We start from the raw sequence: 23191 nt of genomic DNA on the forward strand, positions 1-23191 counted from the left end.
CAGCAACTTCAATTAATTTATTAAGTTACATTTGAAGTGTTTTGTGAAAGGCCAAATCTATAAATCTCAGGAATGAACATCCTGCTCACATGTGAGGAGAGCAAAATGCTAAGCTGGAACAGAGCTCAACAAAAAACACTTCCTACAGACATGTAACTGTGGATGCAAAACAGAAACTAGGGATAAACCACTTCTCTAGCAAGGCAGTGTTACACTTCTAACCCCCTGTATTTTATCCTGGAATAGACTACTGCTATAAATAAAGGAATTTAATAGCTGCAAGCCAACCACCTACTTCAGAAGGCAAGGAATGCTGCCAAGAGAGAATTACAGCAATGTTATTCCACCGCTGCACTTTGAAAAAAACAAGCATTATAAAATATGAATTAAGCTGAAACACAGCTTTCAGTCCAATTACAGTAACACGTGACTTTTTATATAACCTTAATCCTCCCATTAACTGTCCTCGTCAAAAGAAATAAGAAAAACTGACTTTTGTTATTTTGGTGGCATTTTTTTTCTTCTCTTTTGCTCTGTAAAAGCAGAGGAATAGCAAAGCAAAAGCATCTCCTGTTCCCTTTCTGTCCCTGTTGATTGGCTTCTTGTGTATCGCACAGTTCAAGACATATTAAGTCATAACCTCTTCTTAGACACGCCCTTTCTGTGGAAAGGACAAAAAATGCACTTACCTCTCAGATAAGATGTATAAAACCACATATTATGTTACACTTCCTGAAAGTATTTCTCTCTAAGTGGATGTCAGATCTGAAGACCCACTCAGCACTTCATCTAGAGCTAAATTTTACCTACAGAAAATCTCTTTCTGTACAGTCAGCACCAAACAAGATCTTCAGAACTTTCATCAGAAGACGACAACTATGATAGTGGAGATCTATTTGAGGCAGCAAAGATTTTCTAACACCCTATAGTAAGTAAGCATTCTACATCTTTTTCCTTCCTATTTTTTGTTAAAAGCTGGCTCCTCTCATACCTGCCATTGCCATTGTTTCACCTTGCATGTGTTTGTCTTAGTTGCACTAATTTCCTCACACTTCCTCAGAGCTCTGTAAATGAAGCAGCATCACATCAAGTTTAACACCTGGAGTGTAACACCTCACTCATCCATCCACTGCTTCCTTGTGGCTCTGCGTCGTGATTCCCTTGACAAGAGAATCATTTCCTACAAGGGCCCAACATTTTCCTCAAGTGCATATCTTCAAAGCTATTCAGCTTCCAGCCTTGGGCTGTCACAAATCTTCCCCCTAAGTGAGTATATGACAAGCAGACGAGTTAAGATTCAGTTTTGCTCTAATCCAACAGACATGACAGTTGTTCTTCTACTCTGAATGTTACCAAACATGTAAGTTTTAGGTAAGGCCACAGATAGAAACTTGATGCCAAGCTGAGCCACAAAGAGACATCCCAAGTGTTCTGTGTGTCTGCTGTGGTTACCAACAGCCCATAAACACATGAAAAGCCCATACACAGCGAGAACAGCTCATGCTCACAGCACACCACAAATAGCAGCATGGGAAACTTCCCTTTCAGGCAGTGCTGCAAGTGAACTATCAGCAGTGACAATCCAGAACTCCTGAAAACAAAGCAAACTTTAGGCTACACAGTCTCTTAAAACTGGCAGTGATGCACTATCCAGGTCTACATAATCTTCTCTTAGCAAATGGTTAACATAGGAACCTGATGACCAGTGCAAAAAAGAAAGATTTCTTTGGACCAGTACAAAATACAGAACTGCAGAGAGAAATCAGATTTACTTTAGTCTACAACACAGCAATTTTTCACTGTTATTCCTGAACACGTCATATGAAAGGACTTAATTCCAAAAGCCACATACTTCAGCTAAAATACAGTTAAGACCACTTCCTCAAAACAGACTCCTTTGTCAAATTTAACATTTTCACATCTTCTGCTTATACCTTCTGAGGGGCAAAATAAATCACTCCAAGCAAATAAGCAGTAACACTTTATTGTGACACTGGCAGCTTTACCCTTCTCAAGCAATACAGAGTTCTCTCAAATGTTTTTACCTGCCAGTTTAAATATTCCATCTACATCTGCATTGCTAGTTCATAAAATTTAAGATCTGCATCTTTTCTGCTGATTTAACACAAAAACAGAAGCAAAAGAACAAAACCTCCTGGAAACATAAAGAGTCACACCATGGCACATTTATTCTTCATAGAAAGTATGAAAAACCTCCCTACTGACCTTTACTCAGAAGGAGGAAAAAGATAAATACCCACAGTTCTTTGTCCCATCTGTAGGATTTTAAGATCCATCTATGCATGTATAGGCAGAGAACATGGTTTTAGCCACACTGAGCCACCTACAGACATTTTATGTTCCATAGTTTTTAAATGCATTCCGTCTTTGGCGTGCTGACTACAGGACAGGGACTCTGTGCATCTACAGCAGTTTCAAATTAGGAATACACCAGAAGCCAACTTAGAGAAACATCCATTAGTAACTAATAGAGAGAATCACACGAAGGTCTCACAACACCTTACTAAAACATTAAGGGCTTTTTAAATCACAGTTTTCAAATATAAAAATTGCATTTTCCCTATAACTGAAATATATTTACACGAACATTTTTAAAAGATGGTCTGTAATTCAGATCTAATCACTGTCATCTGAACCACCTTCAGACCCCTCCTCATTGGATCCCTCTGGTTCAGACTCGTTACCGGATCCTCTGGCAGAACCCTCGTTGTCAGAGGCTCTCTCAGACTCCCTGTCGGACTCAGCGCTGCGAGAAGCCGGGCGGGATTCGTTGTCGGAGCCCCCCGAGCCGCGACTCCTCCCTGACTGCACCGACTCGTTGTCAGACTGCTCCGACTCCGACCGCCTCCTCTTCCTGGGAGACCTGTCACTGTCAGACTCTTCCTCGGAGGCACGGACACTGGCCCTCCTGGGACTGCCTGCCTCGCTGCCAGACTTGTTCCTGTTGTCGGAATCACTGTCAGAAACAATGCGCTTGCTGTGCTGCTGCTGCTCCCCCTCCTCTGAATCACTGTTGCTATTTCGAGCATGTCTGCAGGGACAGAGGAAAAAAGGTATTAAGAGGTGCTATAAGGTGCTATCCTATGATAGGATCCTATCCTATGCATATGCTAGAAGAGTGAGAAGAATGAGTGGAATTAATCTGTGATGGGACGTGAGTACAATGAAAGGGATCTCATTACCTTTGTGTTATCTCATTAACGCTGCGTTTCCTCCTAAAGGCCTGCAGTGAAACTCAGTTCATACAAAGTTAATTATGGTTCTTACCCATCATCAGCAATCTTGAGTTTATCCTCATCAGAAGAATCATCACTTGATGAAATGATGGCTTTTGATTTGATCTTTCCTTTCATTGAAGGAGGCAGACGTTCTGGTTTGGGCTGTACAGGGGCAAAACAAAGCTTGTTTATGTGGCTGGTTAAAGCACAGGGCCCAAACACAAACACACTCACAAAACCACACGTGCTTTTCAAAAGGTTTTCCATTTACTATCACTTTAATTCTAGATGGCTTTGGAAATACCCTTTTCATCCTTGAAGCAGCAACAGGAATAGGGGAGGATAAAAATAAGCTCAAATGCAGTCGGCTTCAAGAAGTTTTGTTGGAATTTTCAACATTAATAAATCTCTCTTGACTAGGGTAATGCTGAACTCCAAATGCCCATTTAGAAAGCGATGCAGCTATTTAGGGTTTAACTTACAGCTTTCTTCTTCTCTGCTTTGGGTGGACGGCGTTTTTTAGGTCGTGGGCCATTTTCGTGTTCTTCATCATCGCTCCCCTCATCTGCCTTCTGGGGCCTTAAAGAGAAACACATTTCATATGACATAGAGCGTAACACTGCAAAAAAACCTAGACCACATACAGAAACATCAGTCTCAAGAAATGTCCTGTTTATCAAGGGTTACTTGTACATCTTTTGCAGAGTGGCTGTTGAAGTTTTACAGTCTGCATGTGTAAATTAAAATTAATCATGTGACCTCTTGCCAACAGTTCATTTTTAAACTGCTTGGAAAGACTGCATGAGAATATGCTTAAAAGCCCTACTATTTCTCAGGGAAGTCTAATATTAAAGTATCAGCTACCTCCTCCTTTTCTTCTTCTTTCTCTCACCCTCCTCTTCTTCCCCATCTTGTTCGCTGCCACTACCCTTCCTCTTCTTTTTCTTCCTAGATATGGGTAGATCTTCATCACTGTCATCGTTGACAAACTCATCAAATTCCCCTGCTCCTTTTTTGGAACGCTGGAATAAACACACACAATACAACCTTATTATTTGCCTTCTGGTTACAGAGCTACCAGAAAACAATTCATAAGAGACACTTCATCTGAACATGTTTTGAAAGATATGAAAACACAGACCTTCTAGAGATTATGGAAAAGCTGGCACAAGTTTGATATCATTTAGAAACTGATCCCAAATTTGTACATAATGAAATACTCTGTCATTTTAACAACCATACTGAACAGACTTCAGTGATGCTGCCATGCTCAGAACTTTCAAGTAGGAGCTTCCAATTTTTACATTTTTGTATTAAACTTGTGGAATTTCACTCAGTGGAGTCTAGGAACCTGAAATTAAAAACCTGTGCTCCTGCAAGAGACCATATGTCAAAAGGGGAATGTGAAGGAGATTTAACTTAAAAAACAAGGAAAAAAAAAAGAGAGAGAGGAAAAAAAAATCTGTTCTACCCTGCCTCCACCGCCACCACGTTTTTTCTCCTTTGATCCTTCTACTTCACCAGTGAACATCAGAATATTCTTGGTTTTCTCCACATACTGAGCTCTTTGTTCCAGAAGTTTCTTCTGTTCTTCTTTTTCTCTTAGGCGCTTCTCTTCCTGAAACATCGAGAAAACCAACCATTACTGCTTTACCTGCAGCATTGCGGTGATTATAATCACAGGGGGAAAATTATTTGCTGTCAAGAAACTGGAAAATTGCTTTTTGACAGCCTATGTCACAGCAGAAGATCCACGTGGCCAAAAAAAATGAGTTTCTAAAAGGCTACAGTAGAGAAGGCCAAAGTCCAAAAGAACTGTTGCACCAAGTGCTTCCTCATCCAGCCTCTGTCAGTACAGACATCTGATGGCAAAACTTCTGGCACACATATTTAATTTCATTATAGAACTAAAAAATCTATTTCCAAGGCTATGGGGAAGACAGAGTGAGTATCACCTCTGAGCTATAATATTTTCTGCTAGCACTTGCTATGACTAAGAAAACCAGCGCTATTAAGTACCACCCCAGAGCAACAGGAGCATGCATGTCGCTAATGTATACGCTTCCTAAATATTAAGTATATTTAAAAAAATGTAACACAGAGAATTTAGCGGAACAAAACCTGCTCTTTAAGCAGTTTTTGGCGAAGCAGCTCCTTCTCTTGCTCCTGTTTTGCACGCAGCTCCCTCTCCTCCTCATCCTGCTTGCGCGCCCGAGCCACGTGGTACTGCGCCTGGCTCAGTAAGTCCGAGCACTGCCTGCAACAGGGAGAGTTCTCAGGTGAAGGAAGGTGGCAAACACATTTAGAAAAAGAAATGGTAAATCATAAAGGGCATGCACCACAACGCTACCTTCATATCCCCAGTAAAGAAAAAAAAAAACTACTTGAAATAGCACAGAGTAGCACCGGTTTTTGAGTAAACTGAAGCGCTCTCTAGGAGGCTGATTTATCTTGCAGTGTATCATTTCGGAACATATGGCTTCACACTTGGAATTTAGCCAATTCATATACAGAAGACCCACACAGGGACATAAAAGGAATCATCCCACCTAATTTGGAGAGCTTCAGAGGTATGGTTACTAAAAATTTATATTTAATCACAACATCCTAACAAACCTAATCAGGAAGGTAGGTCACACTTCTGGCTTAAAAAGCCCAATTGTGTAAGAGTTAAGGCTGCACAAAGTCTTCAAGCTGCATGAAACGTTAAAGCCAAGTGCTTTCAATACCCTCTTAGCTGATGTTAAAATGATATTTCTTGAAATATTGAAATTTTCTTCTCTGCACAAAATGCTTTAATGATACCCATTTCAGATGTACAGGGCACGATGGCCGACATGTCATTTGTACAGGGCCATGGAAACCTTACAAGAATGTGCAATAAACGAAACACAGGCCATACTGAGTGAAAACCTAAGACAAAAGCTCACAAGGAGACCAATTTAGGTAGGCTTGTGTACAAGCTCATCACCCCTGAGCAGACTACTCTGCAAAACAAAAGCTTTCCCATGACCCACAAGTATTCACACTCAAAAAATCCCCATGAAAGGAAAGCTGTTGTTGGATTACTGTGTTCAGAGTCAAAACAGTAAGAGGTAGAAGTGTTTAAATAAGTGTCACTGCACTCACTGATGGAAAATCTGCCATCAAAACACTAAAGCTTGGAGACTTCAGCTAATGGCAGACACCACATGTCAACAGTTTTAAACCACATAAAAATGGTAGAAAGCAAGGACAAGAAAAGAAGAAAATAGTAATAGGGAGTGACCCTGCATTTGTATTTCTGCTGTTTTAAGAAACTGTCACTTGAAATTTTGAAATGCAGTTTTAATAAAAAAAAAAAAAAGGCCAAAATATTTCACTTGGTATCTGAAAGGAGGATTGTTTGTGGTCTTGGTTTTTTACCTGGCTTCTGTAGCAGCAAGGGCCAAGTCAAATCTCATCTTATCACCTACTTTACTCAAGTAACTGAAGTACCTGGAGAAAAAAAAAAAACAACAAACAAAACTTAGGAAACATGGCATTACTTACATATTTATTACACTTATGCTTTAAAACAAAAGCATTTACTCCTGACTTACAAACCTGTAGAACTCAACAGATGAGGAAATCTCACCAATTTCCTCTGTGACTGCCTCTTTTAATACAAAAGATGAAACACAGATTAGAAGTAGTCCAAATTTAAAACATTTTAAAACAGCTCTAGAGAGAAAAAATTCTGAAGGGAGTTCTAAGAATTCATTCACTGGCTCCAACCAGTAAGTACACTGCTGACCCCAAGAGATTTATTCCTTATCTGTCCCAGCTTACATGCTTGAATTCAGCATAAGAAAAGGAAGGAAAAATTATTTTTTAAACATCCTTTCAGAACAGTGGACTTGAGCCAGTGGACAGGCCCTTGCAAACACAGCAAACTTCTGAGTAGATTGGTAAGCTGTGAGGATCAGTGCTTTGAAAAGCTTCTCCAACTCATTTACAGGAAAATGACCTTCTAACCTTCAAGGTTGCCAGTTTCTTCCAATATACCCACAGAGACATTTCAAATCAAGTGCTTTTGTGCTGGACTGAACTCAAATTCTGGTGCGTATGAATGAAATAATTCCTTGCTCAAGTTTTAGACTACAGAGTATTTTCCAAAAAGTTTGAGTTAATAAACCCATGCAACTTCTTCAAGACAATAAATACCAAGCCTCTTGCTAAATGTGTGTTAGAATTTGTACGCTCCACATAACAGCAGAGCCAGGAATGCACAAAGCATCCCCCAGCTACACCAGAAACACCAAGGAGCAAAATGAATGGTTTGAATGCTCTGTTCAAGGATGGGGGCAACTGGATCACATTCACATTGGTATCCACCTAAAATTTGGTTGGTTGGTTTTGGTTTTTTTTTTTTGAGAGAACTAAAATATCTCAAATGCACTTTAAAACCTGCTTCTGTTCTTGAGCCATGACAGTAGTTGGGCTTTACTTGCCAATAGGAGGCTGAACTTAGTTTTCAGGGACTGCCAGGCATTAACTAGGCTTATACAATAGAAACCGGTTTGCTTTTAAGCCTTATAGTTTGCTTTGAAAGAAGTCATAAAAAGGTATTAAAGTCATAGAATAATTTTCAACATTTTTTCAACTGGGCATTTCCAGGAAGAAGGGCATCTTGGCTGTAGCAGTAACAAAACCCTTTGAGAAACACATACTGGCACTTGCTCAAACAAAATGGGCTCCGAAACAAGTCTGAATACACAGTTTTGTCAGGCCCAACCTTTTGTTTTCCTACCAGAAATGCTGGAATTACACACAGTTCTTCATAGATGACTGCCCTTCTAGCCAGATTAACAAAATAGATTATAATGACTAGAACTAAATGACCTTTACCTGTGGGCAAGCTCCAGTTCTTTCACAGCGTTCAGCACTTCCTTCAGATTGCTCTTCTCATCTTTCAGGACAGAGGTAGCCAGTCTCTGCAGCACTAAAGCCACGTTAAACATCAGGACAGTATCACTTGGGGCTACGTGCCTGGCCTGTGAGAAAGCATGGTAAGATAAGGTACGGTGTGAAACAGAGGTGGACTGAAATGACACCCAGAGAATAAAGCACCATCAATTAAATCCCAGAGCACCGACTTTAAAGAGACACAAACACATCAACTTACAGTAATTTATTCTGTGATACATGATGTTCTAGAGTCGTACCTTTAACAAGGTTTGTTTGCATTCCTGTAATTTGCCACATTTGAAGAGCGCCCGGGCCAAATATAACAAGACTTCGGTATTTTGGTGCTTATAGAACTTTCTGAGGCAGTTTTCATACTAAAATGGGAAAAAAAAAATCAAAGTAAGAGGTGACAGTGGTTTGTTACTTTGGTTAGTTAACTCCAGAAAATGTTTCTCTTCCTAAAAAGCATTGCTGCTAATATGCCTTTTGTTTTTTAGAGAAGTGTGTTATGCTACATGGATTACTCCTTTTCAATGATCAGAAAACTTTTTCTCATATTCCATAGCAAGTACCCATATTTTCTAGAAACTGGCAGCAGCACAGGAGGCTCTGTAGGTCTTAAAATGCAGAAGAATACTTTGCAAGTACCATCTATTGTAATTAAGTCTAACCAACATGACTCCTTTTAAGACCACTCAAATATTCTCCACAGTACAGAGGGAGGAATCAAAGACCTGTTTTCTCTATTCACACAAGATATTTTACAAGTTGAAATATATCTAATGTAGGAATTCCATTTATCTGATGCAATTAGCTTAAAAAGAAACCCACACCTTTCAGATAACTCAACACCAGATTTGTTCTGCCCACCTAGCGAGGCACTTGGCGTGCCAAGGGATATTAGTTGCTGTAAAATGTAAAAGATGACTTGCTATTACAGGTTTTGTGGGTCTAGAATTAAAAGGTTCAAACAGTTACCAAACTCATACTTTTCACTAACAAGCACCTTCTGTTTGACATATTCTTTTCTCAAGCAATCATTCACCCCTTCTAAACCTCCAAGAAGGCAAGGAATACAAAGTAAGTTCTATTTCCAGCTCAGATAGGGAAACTGCCCTGATCTGGAGTGGTTGAAGTCACTACTCTTGGATGCCACTGTGTTGTGACCACCCAGTTGTCACTCACCTTTAGCATCAAAGATTTTGATTACTTAGCTTAAGTCTGCCTTGGATTTGCGTGCTTTAGGGTGGGTAATTGTCATGCCTGCAGTAACCTTGGCTAGCAAATTCAACTCATTGCCCTTTGAGTTCAGAACCACATATTTTAGACTCTGACTGCATAGCAGAACCCAGGCAACAATAAAACACCTCAGTAAATACACACATTTCCAGTAACATTGTTTCTCAAATATATTAGCAAATGAGTGAAATATTTTTTCCTCACAAATCAAAAGGTGAAAGTCATACCCAGTTTGCCACTGTGATTCACTGCTTAAACAATTGCTAAAATTAGATTTCCATTAAGGTTATTGGCAACAAAAACAGAGTGTTAAGAAAACAACAGTCCCAACTCAAACACAACAGAATGAAGATGGTCATGTCTGCATGTTAATATGTTCAAGCTTGTTAACAAGCTTGTTCAGTGGAGGACAGTGACCACTGAGGTCTTGATCAGGTAAGAAAGGCCCAGTAACGCTTTCTTATTAAGCATCACAAAAAGCTTCAAAATGGCTCTGAGTCAAGTATTTTCAAGCCTCAGTGTGGACTCAATCTTAATGATGTAAGTTTGTTTTGAGTTTCTGTGCTGTCCAACATATGGGGATTTTTCAAGCTTACTTGCATGCTTTTGATCAACTGAGTCACTTTAGTTAGGGTTGGTTGATACTTAAAAGTTGGCTTGCTTGAGCAGGTCAAACCAGCTGACTTCAACAGATTTCCTCCAGCATGAATTACCTACTGATGCTAACTGTGGTGAGAGAAATTATGGCACAGTCAGCTTTTCAGAGGGCCCAAAATGTTCCTCATGCAGTCATTTGCAAGAACAAAACCAGGAACTGTTGCTTTTAAAAAAATCCCAGCAGCAAACTGTATTTCTTTACTTCAGTAACATCAGAATGTAAACCACGTACAGTAACTACACTGACTGAAACCTCTCTGACTAATAATTACTTCCAAAACCAAAATTCCCAATTATGTTTAAACTCTGCTACAAAAAAAATAAACAGTGCAAAAGTTGGTAGGTGCTTTGTTACCCTTAACCCACATTTGGCAGTTTGTTTTTAAATCTAGACTCGACAGCCAAGAGCAGGTTAGAAACAGACCTAGAACTTGTTAAGATATTGATCAGAAACTTTCACAGCTGCCATGTCAGAGAAAAACCCAGAAGCCATCTGACATATTCCACAGTTCAGTCAGGAGGTGTTACCATCTGCACAGCACTGATGTACTGTTTCTGCTCCACGTAGATATGTGCCAGATTCAGCCACACATCACTGATATCTGCTGTCGCCTCTCTCACTTGGGCAAACACATCACGAGCTTCACGGAAATATCCTTTGTGTGCCAAGACAGCTCCTAAGAGGAAAGGAATATGTCCAGTGTAAGCTTCCAGATTCCTGTGCTGTGTGTTCTTACCAAAGAGAACTAAATACTGCCTGAATAAAGCTCCCTATCAAAAACTGACATAGCTGCCACTTCCTGTGCTCCACTACAGTGTGTTCAGGTCCCCAAAAAACAATTATATATTAAAGTATAAAACGTAAAAATCTGATCACCTCTGAAGGAAAACTAGAGTCTAATATTCACCTATGCCATTAGCAGCATATAAATTCTTTGGATCATTTCTGAGCACTTGCTTGTAGATCGCTAATGCACGGTCTTGATGACGTTTCTCCTGCAGAAAGAAATACCCCAATTGGTCACTCACTTTTCTAATGGGGAATTAAAAGATCTACTCAGAAGTTTCATGGCCTATAAGGTGTCAAACAGGCATCAAGGAAAGGCTCTGAATAGTTAACAGTGTCCAAAAATTAAATCAACAAACACACACAGAGGGCAGACAGATGCCATTACCTTTTCTCTGTCTCTTGTGGGTTGATGAAGAGTCTGCAACCAGACATTGCCAAGAGCCAGCATGGAATAAGTATCATTTTGTGTGGAGGGCTGTTTCAATATTCTTTCAAATTTCTTCTGTCCTGGACCCCACTCTTGTTTAGCCAAATGGAGGTTGCCAATCAGAGACCAAGCGTCCGGATGGTCCTAAATAAAAACTCACTGTAAGTTGCAAGAGCACTGTTTTCCTTTGCAAGATTACTTTTCCAAGTCTAAAGTGCTATTTTTCTTAAACAGAATTCCATCTTAAAGAAAAAAACAGCAAACAAAACACACAGAGAAGAGATTATGGTAGTTCTCTCTTCCTCCCCTAGTTTATGTGAACAAACAAAAACACAACAAAAGGAAAATTAAAATTTAACTTGGTATTTCAAGTGTTTTAACTTTAAACACTTATAGAGTTACAAACCTGATTTATTTGAAGTGCTTCTTTAAACCAATCAGAAGCCTCATAGAAATTTCCTTTATCCCTGGCCATAGCTCCCAAGCGCAAGTAGCCTAAAAATAAAAACAGAAAATAAAAATGAGGGAACAGGTCAAAGTCATCTTGAACAAAGGAAATATTTCAAAATTTCAAAAGCAATCTTTTTCTTGATGGGCCGAGGACAGCAAACACTAAGACACCTTTCATAGTCTGTTCAAAACAAGACACACCATGTGAAGAGGAATGTCCATCCATAATGGTGATAAAAAAGCTACAGGTCTGGTGGGGGAGCAAATGGGCAAAAGCATGCCAGTCTAGAGCAGCTAATTTTGCTGAATTTTTGGAGTACAGTATGATTTACTAATATTTAGAAGGTTTAAAGCTGGAGATTGGACTATAGGAATGACGCAAACCTAGAAACAATGAAAAAACAAACCAGTGGGGAAAACAGCGGATAGGTAAGCAGGTCCCAAAAGAATGGAAAGGGAAGATAGATATAAGGAGACCAGAAGACACTGAACAGGAAGATTTTGGGTATTATAAGGACGACTGTGGAACTAAAACACCAAATGCTCCTTACAATCAACGTAATTAGGATGTTCTCTTAAAATGTTTTTGTACAGCTTTTCCGCCTCGTGGAATTCACACATGGCCTCATAGAGCCTGGCCAGGTTATAGGAGGTTGTCACGGAGATGGCATTGTAGTAATGCTCGTCATGCTCTGCTTCTGCCTTCGCACGATCCAGGGACGCCAGAAAGTATTTCTAAAGTAGAGAAAGAGAAGAGGAGTGAAACACTTCTCTTAAAGGAAGTGTTCTGGCTGATCAAGAAACTCAGTTCAGGCTTTGAGGAACTGCCCACCTTCGCTTCTCCGAGGTTGCCCAGCCTGAAGTGCAGAGCACCCACGTTATTCAGGATCTCTGGTGGGACATCAGCCTGCACTTTCTCTTGCAGAATGCGAGTGGCTGTTCCATAGGCTGACAGGGCACCCTGGACAAAGGGAGGGAAAGGGAATAAGAGAAATGAGAGAATGAGCTCTACGTGCTCTTATGAAAAGCACTCCTGTAATTCCCCAACTGTGTATCAGTAATACCTGTATATCAGTCTGTTCTAGAATCTGGGCTAGTTCAATCCATGCCTCTACATCATCAGGATACTGTTCTGTGACTTTCTTTAAATGTCCCTGAAAAACAGCAGAAAATAATTATGCCACTTTGTAAACACACAACCAGTTTAAATAAATGGAAACAAAACAAAAAGAAAGAGTAAAGGCATTAACCTTAACACTAGAAAGATATACCATACGGCAGGAGAAAAACAGCCAAACCAGTTACACAGTTTGGTAAAAAAAACCCCTGCATTAGTTTCCTTCCTTCATCATTTTGTTTTTCTGTGGAACAGAACACCTGCTTAATCTCTTAGAGAAAAAGAAACTAATCACACCAACATAAGCTACAGAAGTGATGTCTACTATTTTTTGCATTTTTATTTACCCAACATTATATTTTAAACACCTTTATTTAAAAAAAGCACAACTGTGCTTCCACATAAGCCAAGACAACCACCAGCTAATTTGTTGTCTTCAGGAAATCACAAGCTAACTTACCACCTTCAGAGAATCTGAACATATATGGGAAGAATTCTGCCCTTTTCATAGTACTAAGTCCCATTTGTACCAATACCATAATATCAAACATGAAGCTGGGGATCCTCTAAATTCCTGGACGTGCTTTAGCTGGAGCCCAGTGGAGTCTCAGCTCTGTCCAGAAGTTTTGGCTCTTCACAGACAGGAGGATCTTCTCGGGACAGCCCATATGAAATATTCCACACCTACAGCCAACTAACTCCAAGTTTTATGCACCTTAAAGAGCAGTCTGATTTCAGGTCTGACCCCCAAGTTCAACTCTTACATGTAAAAGTATGACAGTGGCAGAAGGGAAACTCACCTTCGCAATATCCCGTTTCTCCTGGTCTTCTGAAGCCGCATAAAGAGATCCAAGGATTTTCATAGTCTCATAATTGTTAGGATAGGCTTTCAAAACTTTTTCAAAGCACTGGGATGCATTCTCTTTGTCCCCTCGATAAATGTACATTTGACCCAATCCAAAAAACGGAAGTACAAAAGAAGAGGAGGCAAACTGAGTGGCCTGGTAATAATACTGGAAAGCTTGATCATAATCTTCCTAATTAAAAAGAATTAAATGAAGAACAGTTAAGTGTTTTTAGAAGTAATCTTTGTATGAACTTTCATAACACAGATTTTTTAAGTATAAGCTCAAAGGGTGCTTTTAAAAACTGCCCTACCTGAACATGAAAAGATCTTGCCAGCTGATAACAGCTCTCTGCCTGCATTGCTTCCACTTCTGTATTATGGAAGGCATGAAGAGCCAAGTGCTGTACTTTACCATAGTCCTGGAAAAAAAGGAAGGTAGTTGAAATTTGAAAGCCTTCACTTTATTTATGGTCAAGTTTATTATTTAAGCATGGATAGCTGGAAAATACAACAAAGCTTTAGTCACAGCACTGACTAAATAACAACAGAGTTTGTTTTAGCTGTTACTTTTCTCTATTTCATATTTTAAAGCATGAAAGAGTGGGAAGGGGGGGAAAAACAAATAAACTGTCCAAACCAAACTAACCAACCAGAAAACAAAAATCCCAAACAACAAAAGCCATTCAGGACACAAAGGTGACCTTGACTTTAGAAATAAGTGTACCTTTTACTGGTTTTCTTGAGAAAGGTTTATACAAAATTCAGATCAAAAACTTTATACTTGTCCATCTAGATTACAGTTCCATATTAGGCACCACTACAATGAGACCGAATCTAACACTGGAATTCTTGCTGTTCAGAGGTTAATGAATATGTAACTGTAAAATTTCACAGATCTCTTACCTTCTTGAAAAAGAAGTGATTAGCCAAGTGATTCAGCACCATTGGATTACTGGGGTCAATTGTGTAAGCCCTGGAGAGGAGTTGAACACCATTCTTGATGGAATCAGCCTAAATGAAACATTGAGAGGTATCAGCACCTCAGTAGCTGTATCTTATAAACAACCTCAAAGCTACTCTTCAGTCTAGGCTCCTGCAGGAGTACTGACACAACCACACTGAGCTCACAGAAGCAAGTTCAGCTATTAGCTTTTCTCCCTGCAGCATACAGGTGGAAAAGGGGAAATGAAGCCACCATACAGGGATGGAAAAAAAGCAGAGCAAGACTTTCTAGGGGAAAAAAAAAAACCAAACAAACAAAATAAGAGACTTAATCTTGATGCTCTTTGACATTTCACACTCACACCCTGACAGCCTTCCCTCTGTTCCTTCTACTGTTCAGGGTCCCCAGTGCCTGTCTGCTTTAGGTTTCAACGTTTTATCCAACTCGCTTGACAGTGAAAATATTTTCATGTTCAAATTAGTTCTACTTTTAAAAAATGGTAAAAGTTTGTAGTGTTTACACAGCAATATCATCATTTAGTCTTTCCTAAAGAAACTTTATATGTTAAAGAAAGTTTTCCAAGCATAAAAATTTGACCTACCTACAATTTCAAATCTGTAACGGATAAAATAATTGCTCTTAATTTAGAATACTCATGAAACCTGAATCACGAGCACATTAGTTGAAATTGTTTTTATTTCTGAAGTGAAACACCAAGAATGGTACCTAGCAATCATCTAACATCTGTGCTTTACTTGGTAATTATTATTAGCAGAAAGGCATCTTATTGAACAGATAAGTTTTATGAGGTTGAGATATAAGATGAAGGCAGCTAAAAAAAATAATGTCAATTTGAAAAGGCACTGCCTTTCCAAACCTAGCATAACAATATACCTGGATTGAGAGATATTGAATCATTCCTGGTTTAATTTTCAGAGGCAAAGGGGTTTTATAATAACACTGTGCATATGGTGGAGTTCTCTGATAATTTGAGTCTCATGCCCAAATTCAACAAAATTTAATAGATGGGTAGAGGTCTCAAGGCTCCTCAGCACCTTCATTTAAAAAAACCAGAGATCAGACAGACCTCAGTGAGAACACAGTGTGATCTCAACCCTGATTTCACATCATAACATCATCTGGGAGGGAGAAACATCAGAAATATCCACGCACAGAAAATATGCCAAATTAGTTTGCTACTCAGAGAGAATCTTTTCCCCAGACAAAATGTTCTCCCTCCCCTGTGTCAGCTCTTCAATGTTACACCAATTTTGCAGTAGGAGTGGTGAAAACAGTTAGAAGCAAAGCCTAAATGATACGTTGCTTAGAAAGAACACAGAACGTATTTGAGCGGCTCCGTTTTTAATCACAGCTTTTGGAAGTTTAAGGTGAGTGGGCTCAGCCCTTGACTTCAGTCAAAAGGTCTTTAGGAAAAAGAAATAGAAGATACCAGGTTTCATTATTTCTCACCCATGGAATTATTTATTAAAATCTGACTTTAGAATATTTTTGGTTCTCTCTGCAGTTTTAGGAAAGGAAATTCTCATGCCTACATTTTTTGGATTCTTTATGGAAGTCTCAACAGTTATACTTTTCACCCATGATGTAGTAAACGAAGAAATTTCCAGACATTCTGTGCTAACAAAAAATCTTTCTAGGGAACTAAGCTTTCTACAGATTTTAAAAACATACAATTTTGTAACAATTTTTATTTTTTTTAACACTTAAAGGTCTCATCCTCCACTGATAATATCTGAGATGGCTAATACAAGCTCAGGAAGTTATGATACTGATTAAGCTATATGAGTATATGTATTTTTCTAGGGATACAATATCTAGAGAGGTAGGATCACCACTTAATCATAATTCCATCAGTCCAATTAAAATTTTTTCTTGCCTACTCTTTGGTTTACCATGTGGCATTCATGCCAAGGTTGACTAATTATAACTTTAAAACTTGTTTGAAAGCTTATGTTCCTTAAAGCCCAGGGAATATATATATTTTACCTTGACCTTCCTTCACATATCTCACCATGGATTTTGATTATTTTAATTAAAGCAGTTAATCTAGTACCGCTTTTTCATAATTAACATCTCTATTAATAACAGAGTTGAAGATTTTTAACAATAGAAGGAAGTTCTTCAGAATGTGCTGCTCATGTCACAAGTACATATCTATAATATCATTCAACAGTGACACAGACCTGAAATCATTTAATTAAAAAAGTTGCTACTCATTTTAAAATCTTTACTACATTTCATGGGATAAAAATTTTGCTTTTTCAGCTGAGAAGGAAGTGGACTGAACAGGGATTCTTGCTAAGTCAGACCCACCTCCTTGTTATTGAGTTCCAGAACAGCCAGTCCCACCAAGGCCCCCACGCACTTGGAGTTGAGCTCCAGGGCCCTGCTGAAGGCCAAGCGAGCTTTCTCCAGCTTGTTCAGCTTCACGAAGCAGTGGCCCATCCCTAAGCGGACCTCGGCTAGGGAACAAGAGGACACCACTCAGAATCCTAAAGTTTCAACTTTATGGCTTTATTTTTACAATCTGGACATCAAACAAAGTGAAAGCAGAACTTTTTAAAACCTATAAAGCCATCTGTCGATTTGCAGTTTTTAAAGGTGCCTCCCAGGCTTGGCCACAAAACTTGAACGCATTAGTAAGATTCATACACCCCAGAACGTTGGTCTAGCATAAAAACCTACTTTATGGAAATGTATTCAAAAATAATGGAGAAAAGCATTAAAAATTCACCAGATGACAGGGTTGGAAATTTCTCAGCCAGGTTAAGTTCACCCAAGACTATCAGGCCTTCAGAAAATACAGACAAATAAATGAGTTACCTGGCATTTCTCCTCAAATGATCAACTGGCTCACTGCTAACAAAAATGCTGTTTATCATCCTCTATCTTCCATGACCACGTACAGATAGACTAATAGATAAAGTTTACATTGTACTGCCCTTTCAGACTGCTTGTGATCTAAGAATACAAACATTTATAAACAGCAATTTCAAATTCGTGTCTGTATGAAAAAGGAGAGCGAAGGAAAGATGTTTCTTGAAAAGTAAGGCTTGCATTTCTAAATGCACTTTTGCAGCAATGATTCTTATGCTAAAGCAGACCACAGAACACACATCAACTTTGTAACAAACTCTTTGTTCAGAAAGGTTATGGCAAAATATAGCATATCTCTCAAGAGACTTTTGAGTATTTATGACTCTAACGTAAATAGCTTGAACTAATGTATCTAAATCATATGTGTCACTTTTACAGTTGTCACCTATCACATTCACAGATTTTTGCATAAGGAAAACAATGCAACTCCAGGAAAACTCACACAGTGTACTAAAGGTAGAATTCTACTTTCCATGTCTTGTTTCATTATTGATACATCATTTCTGAATCCTTATTCCAAGAGCTCACAGATAAATTTTCCAGAAGACTTGAACAGTTTCCTCCCCATACAACTTCTCATTTTCTAATAGGTCTTTAAAAGGTAACACTTAGAAAAAAAGAACAGTATTTTCCTAAACACAATTTCTTTCTCTAACAACTAAGAAATACTTCAAGTCAATGAACACCTGAACTCCTCTATAATGAGGGATGGGGTTCGTCTGACAGAAAACCACAAAAATGCCCTTTGAATCTACTTAGTTTGCAAGGAGTGCACATATTACCAGTAGCAAACACTTTCTGCCTTACCTGGGCAACCTGGATTGGTACGCAGTGCCTTCTTGTAGTAGGCAAGGGCTCCTCTGTAATCTTTCTTGTTGAAAGAAATGCATGCTTTACCTGTTATGGATAAATCACAAACAAAAACAAAGCAGTTATAAATCAGAAGCACAAATACTATTCAGTAAACTGTGCCAATTTTCAAAAGTTACAGTTTAAAACTAACAGAAAATTCAGACAACTCTTTCTTGTATTACTCACATATGACCTTTCTTAGGTACATAATCTGTTTCAAAACTCAACTCCAAAGACCAGGTTCTTACAAATACACATAAACTCATACCGAGAAGGGCAGGAATATTATTTGGAGACTGGTTGAGCACAAAGTGGAACTGTGCATCAGCTTGGTCCATCTTATCACCTTCAAGCAGACAAAAGCAGGCTCTTCCCAACAAGTGATTCTAAGCAAGAAAAAAAAATTTGCAATACATTTATCTTTGTAAAATAAGATGTCTGGACTACAGGAAAGATTAACTGGCTACACTATAATGCTTTCTATGATTAATTGATTTCTCTTACAGTAGCAGAAAAATAAAACAAAAAGGGTCTTTATCATCCTTCCTAAAGTTCACATATTATCAAGCAAAAGAGTAACAATAAATTCTTCTTCCCGAACCCCCAAAAGTTGACCGAAGTAGTTCTATCATGTGTGTCAAGCTCGAGATAATCACTCCTGGTGGCACCACGCACATTTTAGATTCTTAAAAGTTTTGCTTACATGTACTACACCAAGACTTTAAAGCCTGAGCAGCTCCTCAGAACTGTGTCCAGTTCTGGGCCCCTCAGTTCAGGAAGGATACTGAAGTGCTGAAGCAGGTCCAGAGAAGAGCAACAAGGCTGGTGAAGGGACTTGAGCACAAGTCCTATGAGGAGAGGCTGAGGGAGCTGGGGTTGTTTAGTCTGGAGAAGAGGAGGCTCAGGGGTGACCTCATCACTCTCTACAACTATCTGAAAGGAGGTTGTAGCCAGGTGGGGGTTGGTCTCTTTTCCCAGGCAACTATCAGTAAGACACGAGGGCATGGTCTCAAGCTCTGCCAAGGGAGGTTTAGGTTAGATATTAGGAAGAAATTCTTTACAGAGAGGGGAATCAGGCATTGGAATGGGCTGTCCAGGGAAGGGGTGGATTCTCCGTCCCTGGAGGTATTTAAGAGACTGGATGTGGCACTCAGTGCCATGGTCTAGTAACCGCAGTGGTAGTGGGTCAAAGGTTGGACTCGATGACCTCAGAGGTCCTTTCCAACCCATCTATTATTCTGTGATTCCATCTTCCCTTTAGTGAATCAATACTTGCTCTCTTTACAATAACTAAATAATTTAAAAATATGGATTTTCTAAAGCAGATTTTGGTTTTACCTGATCGTACATGATGATTTTGTCAGCCATAGTGTACAGCAAGGTAGCCTGTGTAATGAGCTCCTTCTTGTTGTCTTTGTTCTTCTCCTTCCGAGCCTGTTGCACATAGTAGGCTGCCAGGGTGTCCAGACATGTCATCTGATCCTTCTCGTGGTCTCTGTAGTCCAAGTTGCCATCTATGCGTGCAGCTTCCAACAGCTTCACGAAGTCTTCTGTCTTCCCTTGCTTGTAGTATTCCAGCTAGGAAACACACAGTTTCAACACACAGTGCTACCCCAGCAAGCACATAACACAGCAAGTGGATGTTTTAGGTGTCACAAGGTTCTTTTTCCAGTATGTAGGGATAAATGTAGGGAACATTAGACAAAGGCATTCTGAGAACACCAAATATTTTTCTGTTATAGCATCATAGAATGGGTTGGGTTGGAAGGCATCATAAAGATCATCGACTTCCAACCCCTCTGCTGCGGGCAGGGACATCTATCACTAGACCAGGTTGCTCAGAGCTCCATCCAACCTTGAACACTTCCACGGATGGGTCATCCACAGCTTCTCTGGGCAACCTGTCCCAGTGACTCACCACCTTAAAACACAAGGGTTTGAGCTATTTATAAGTAAAGATTCAAATGGTTTTCCTCTGAACTTTTGTCTTTTTGCACATTTCACCATACTTTCCACAGTATAGATGCTGCCCCCTCCTTTTTTACGAAGTGCATAAGCAGAGGCACAAATCAGGAAAACCATGGACTGAGATAAAAAAAAATTAGAAAGCAAGCCTTAAGCAGCACTGTTTCATGAAAAAGAGAATGAAATTAAGATATTAATATGCATATGTCAAATCAGAAATATCAGGCTTTGACCCAGGGACTGAATGACCCCATTAAGTTCCTGTTCAGAATTCAGTTATTACTGGCCATAAAAGTAAGGAAGTGGAAATTATTATTGTTACGTGAATATAATATTTAAATATACAATTTGTATATATATTTACCGCTAAGGCAATCCATATGTGCAGCTGGGTGTGCTCCTGTTTCAGGATACTTATCACTTCATCACCCTCAGGCAACTGATCGAAGTCAAGCTCGATAACCTAGAACCAAACAGCGCAGATTATCTTTTCACAAAACATTAATAATATTATCTATCGCTGAGCTCAAAGGAAGCTGGACATTTCAGAGCACAACACATAAATAACTGCTTGTGTTTAGACAAGGCTATGGACAAAGAAGGAAGAGACAAGACAAAGGCAACAGCCTCTCAGAGAAGAAAACCCAGTGTTTGGAATACCAATCAGGGAGAATAAGCAGAGACGATAACTCAACTTCTTTCACTATGGACCTCAGGCTTGGAATTTTTACAGTTCAGCTAATAACCAACTTGACTGCACACTGCTGAATTTCTAAAACTTTTCCAGTAGGTAAGACAAAGATCTGGGACAGAGTCAAAATCATGAGATGTCCGAGGGTCAATACCCAAGGCTTATCTCAGAGTCCTGACATTTTGTAAAGTCCTCTTAATGCCCAAGGAAATTAAGAGACTACTGAAACAACTAAATTTCTGAAAATTCACAAGTGCAGTCATCATCAGTAAACAACATCAACTTTTCATCACACAAAGATTATTTTGCAAGACTGCCTTCCCATGCTGATCCACTCTTCTGATACTAAACACGAGGAAAAAGGAACATGTGAGATATTTGGGAACACAATTTAACTCCCTGTTAGTTCACCTGCTACTCAGTCACGTTACCTTTAGTATCAGTCATCTATGTTACAAGTGAATTTCACAGCAAGGAAGAGGCGCAGTTGCTGTACCCCAGCTTGTACCTTGATTACCAAAGCAGGGACTCCTCCTCTCTAGGCTGAGTTAAAGCAATCCAATTTATATGGGCTTATAGCTTTGTTTATGCAAGACTTTAGAGTACCAGGAAAAATATTTCTGCCACTATCGTTAATTTTAGTTTTGTCTTGCACAGTACCTCCTGTTTGAATAGCAAATGATGTTTTTAAATTTGGGCAACACTCATCCACGAACCAATACAATTATTAATGTGAAACAGGTATACTACCAACTCAGCGAATACAAAATGAAAGTTAAAAAAGGGTGGGGGAAGAGAAATAGTATTTTAAAGCAATGTTTAGTGATTAATTCAAACTTCAGGATCTAAGTAGTCCCAGGCATAACCTGAAGAGCAGCACCACGATCAACTACTCATGCCAACACCTCACAAAGAAATTTCTGTCACAGAACAAAAAGCCCTCCAGCATGTAAAAATCCATAAAGTACCTTTGTGAGACTTAAAAATTCAATGGCAGTCACGCGAAAATTTGTTTCTATATATATGTATAGCATATGTATATACATGTATGTGTATATATAAATATATATGTATAAATACATATATATAGGTATGGTGTATATACACAGACACATATACAGACACAAAAATATATATAAAAGAATGTGGATACATATGTTCACAGAGAATATTCTTCAGTCTGTAAGCAGTACGTTTCAATAACTTACTAAGCTACACTATTCCTTTAGTACCTGCTATGGAATGACTTGACTTCAAACTTCGTAACACCCTCGAAATTTCCAAACACTTCTCTTTAATCTTTTTAACCTTGGCTTATGACAGTCTACCTTAAATAAAGGAAACTTCCCTAAGTTTCTAAACCCACGCTGAAGTAACTTTGCCCGGAGGACCCGCTGCCTTGTCTGTTTGAGGAGCGCCAAGCTGTTTACAAACAGTGCGGTCCGAAAAATCCGACAGAACAACCCATGGAGAGAATTTCCCCGGACACACACTCAGCTGCGGCCCCGGCACCTCAGGGAGAGCGGCGACACCGCCCCCCGGCCCCCGCGGCACAACTGCGGGGCACGGCGCCCCGGCACGGACCACCCGTCCTCCCGCACCCCCTCCCGCCGCCGCCCGGCGCTCCACTTGCCTCGTCGGTGTCCCGGAGCGGGATCTCGATGGAGCCCCGCGACATGTCGGCGACTGCTCTGCAGGGCCCGCCGGACCCTCCTCACGCCGGGGCCGCCTCACGCCGGGCCGGGGCTGCCGCAGCGCCAACTTCCCCTCACGGCACCGCCCGACCCGGACGTGCTCGCAGCGGGGCGGGGCGGCCGCGATGGGCACACCCCCCGGCGCCGTGAGGGGAAACCGGGCTCTTGTCCCCGGCTGTTCGCGCATCATATACCTATCCATAGAAATATACATATATTTATAAACATAAACACTGAAAAGCAACGCCGCGCGTTTTTATTTGTACCCGCTGGTCAATCGGATAGATTTGCCTGGCTGCTCTCTCTGGTCTTGGGACCGCGACTCCCTCACGGCTCCCTCACGATTCCCTCACGACTCCCTCACGATTCCCTCACGACTCTCTCCTCTCAGAATATTTTAAAACCAACTATTTTCAAGTTATCCAAGTGTCTCTAATTACAAATAGTGAATCT

General features: G+C 39.9%; 1 protein-coding gene across 1 annotated transcript; it reads right to left on the reverse strand.

Annotated features, from left to right (window-relative positions):
- Positions 1–1968: 1968 nt before the first annotated feature.
- CTR9 (CTR9 homolog, Paf1/RNA polymerase II complex component) lies at positions 1969–22789 on the reverse strand. The gene is made up of 25 exons (XM_027884514.1): positions 22678–22789; positions 20718–20816; positions 19727–19966; positions 18657–18774; positions 18344–18433; positions 16973–17121; positions 14599–14706; positions 14007–14114; positions 13649–13885; positions 12796–12885; positions 12564–12692; positions 12283–12466; positions 11688–11776; positions 11240–11425; positions 10973–11060; positions 10593–10741; positions 8426–8542; positions 8109–8254; positions 6645–6716; positions 5361–5496; positions 4711–4857; positions 4104–4261; positions 3722–3818; positions 3289–3401; positions 1969–3052 (listed from the first exon to the last, which is right to left on the reverse strand). The coding sequence occupies exons 1-25, from the start codon at positions 22720–22722 to the stop codon at positions 2638–2640; spliced, it is 3510 nt and encodes a 1169-aa protein (XP_027740315.1). The 5' UTR covers positions 22723–22789; the 3' UTR covers positions 1969–2637.
- Between the last annotated feature and the right edge of the window lie 402 nt (positions 22790–23191).

This window comes from Empidonax traillii, unplaced genomic scaffold (genome assembly GCF_003031625.1).
Source record: "Empidonax traillii isolate 1590-97213 ecotype Southwest subspecies unplaced genomic scaffold, ASM303162v1 scaffold148:size1803964, whole genome shotgun sequence".
Lineage (NCBI taxonomy): Eukaryota > Metazoa > Chordata > Aves > Passeriformes > Tyrannidae > Empidonax > Empidonax traillii.

Excerpts from the sequence above, each read along its gene's own strand:
- CTR9 (XM_027884514.1), bottom strand. The coding sequence starts at position 22,722 with ATGTCGCGGGGCTCCATCGAGATCCCGCTCCGGGACACCGACGAG. Across the intron at positions 19,967-20,717 it reads ACATATGGATTGCCTTAGCG|CTGGAATACTACAAGCAAGG; the intron begins GTAAATATATAT and ends TGTGTTTCCTAG. Across the intron at positions 11,426-11,687 it reads AAGCACTTCAAATAAATCAG|GACCATCCGGACGCTTGGTC; the intron begins GTTTGTAACTCT and ends GTTTTTATTTAG.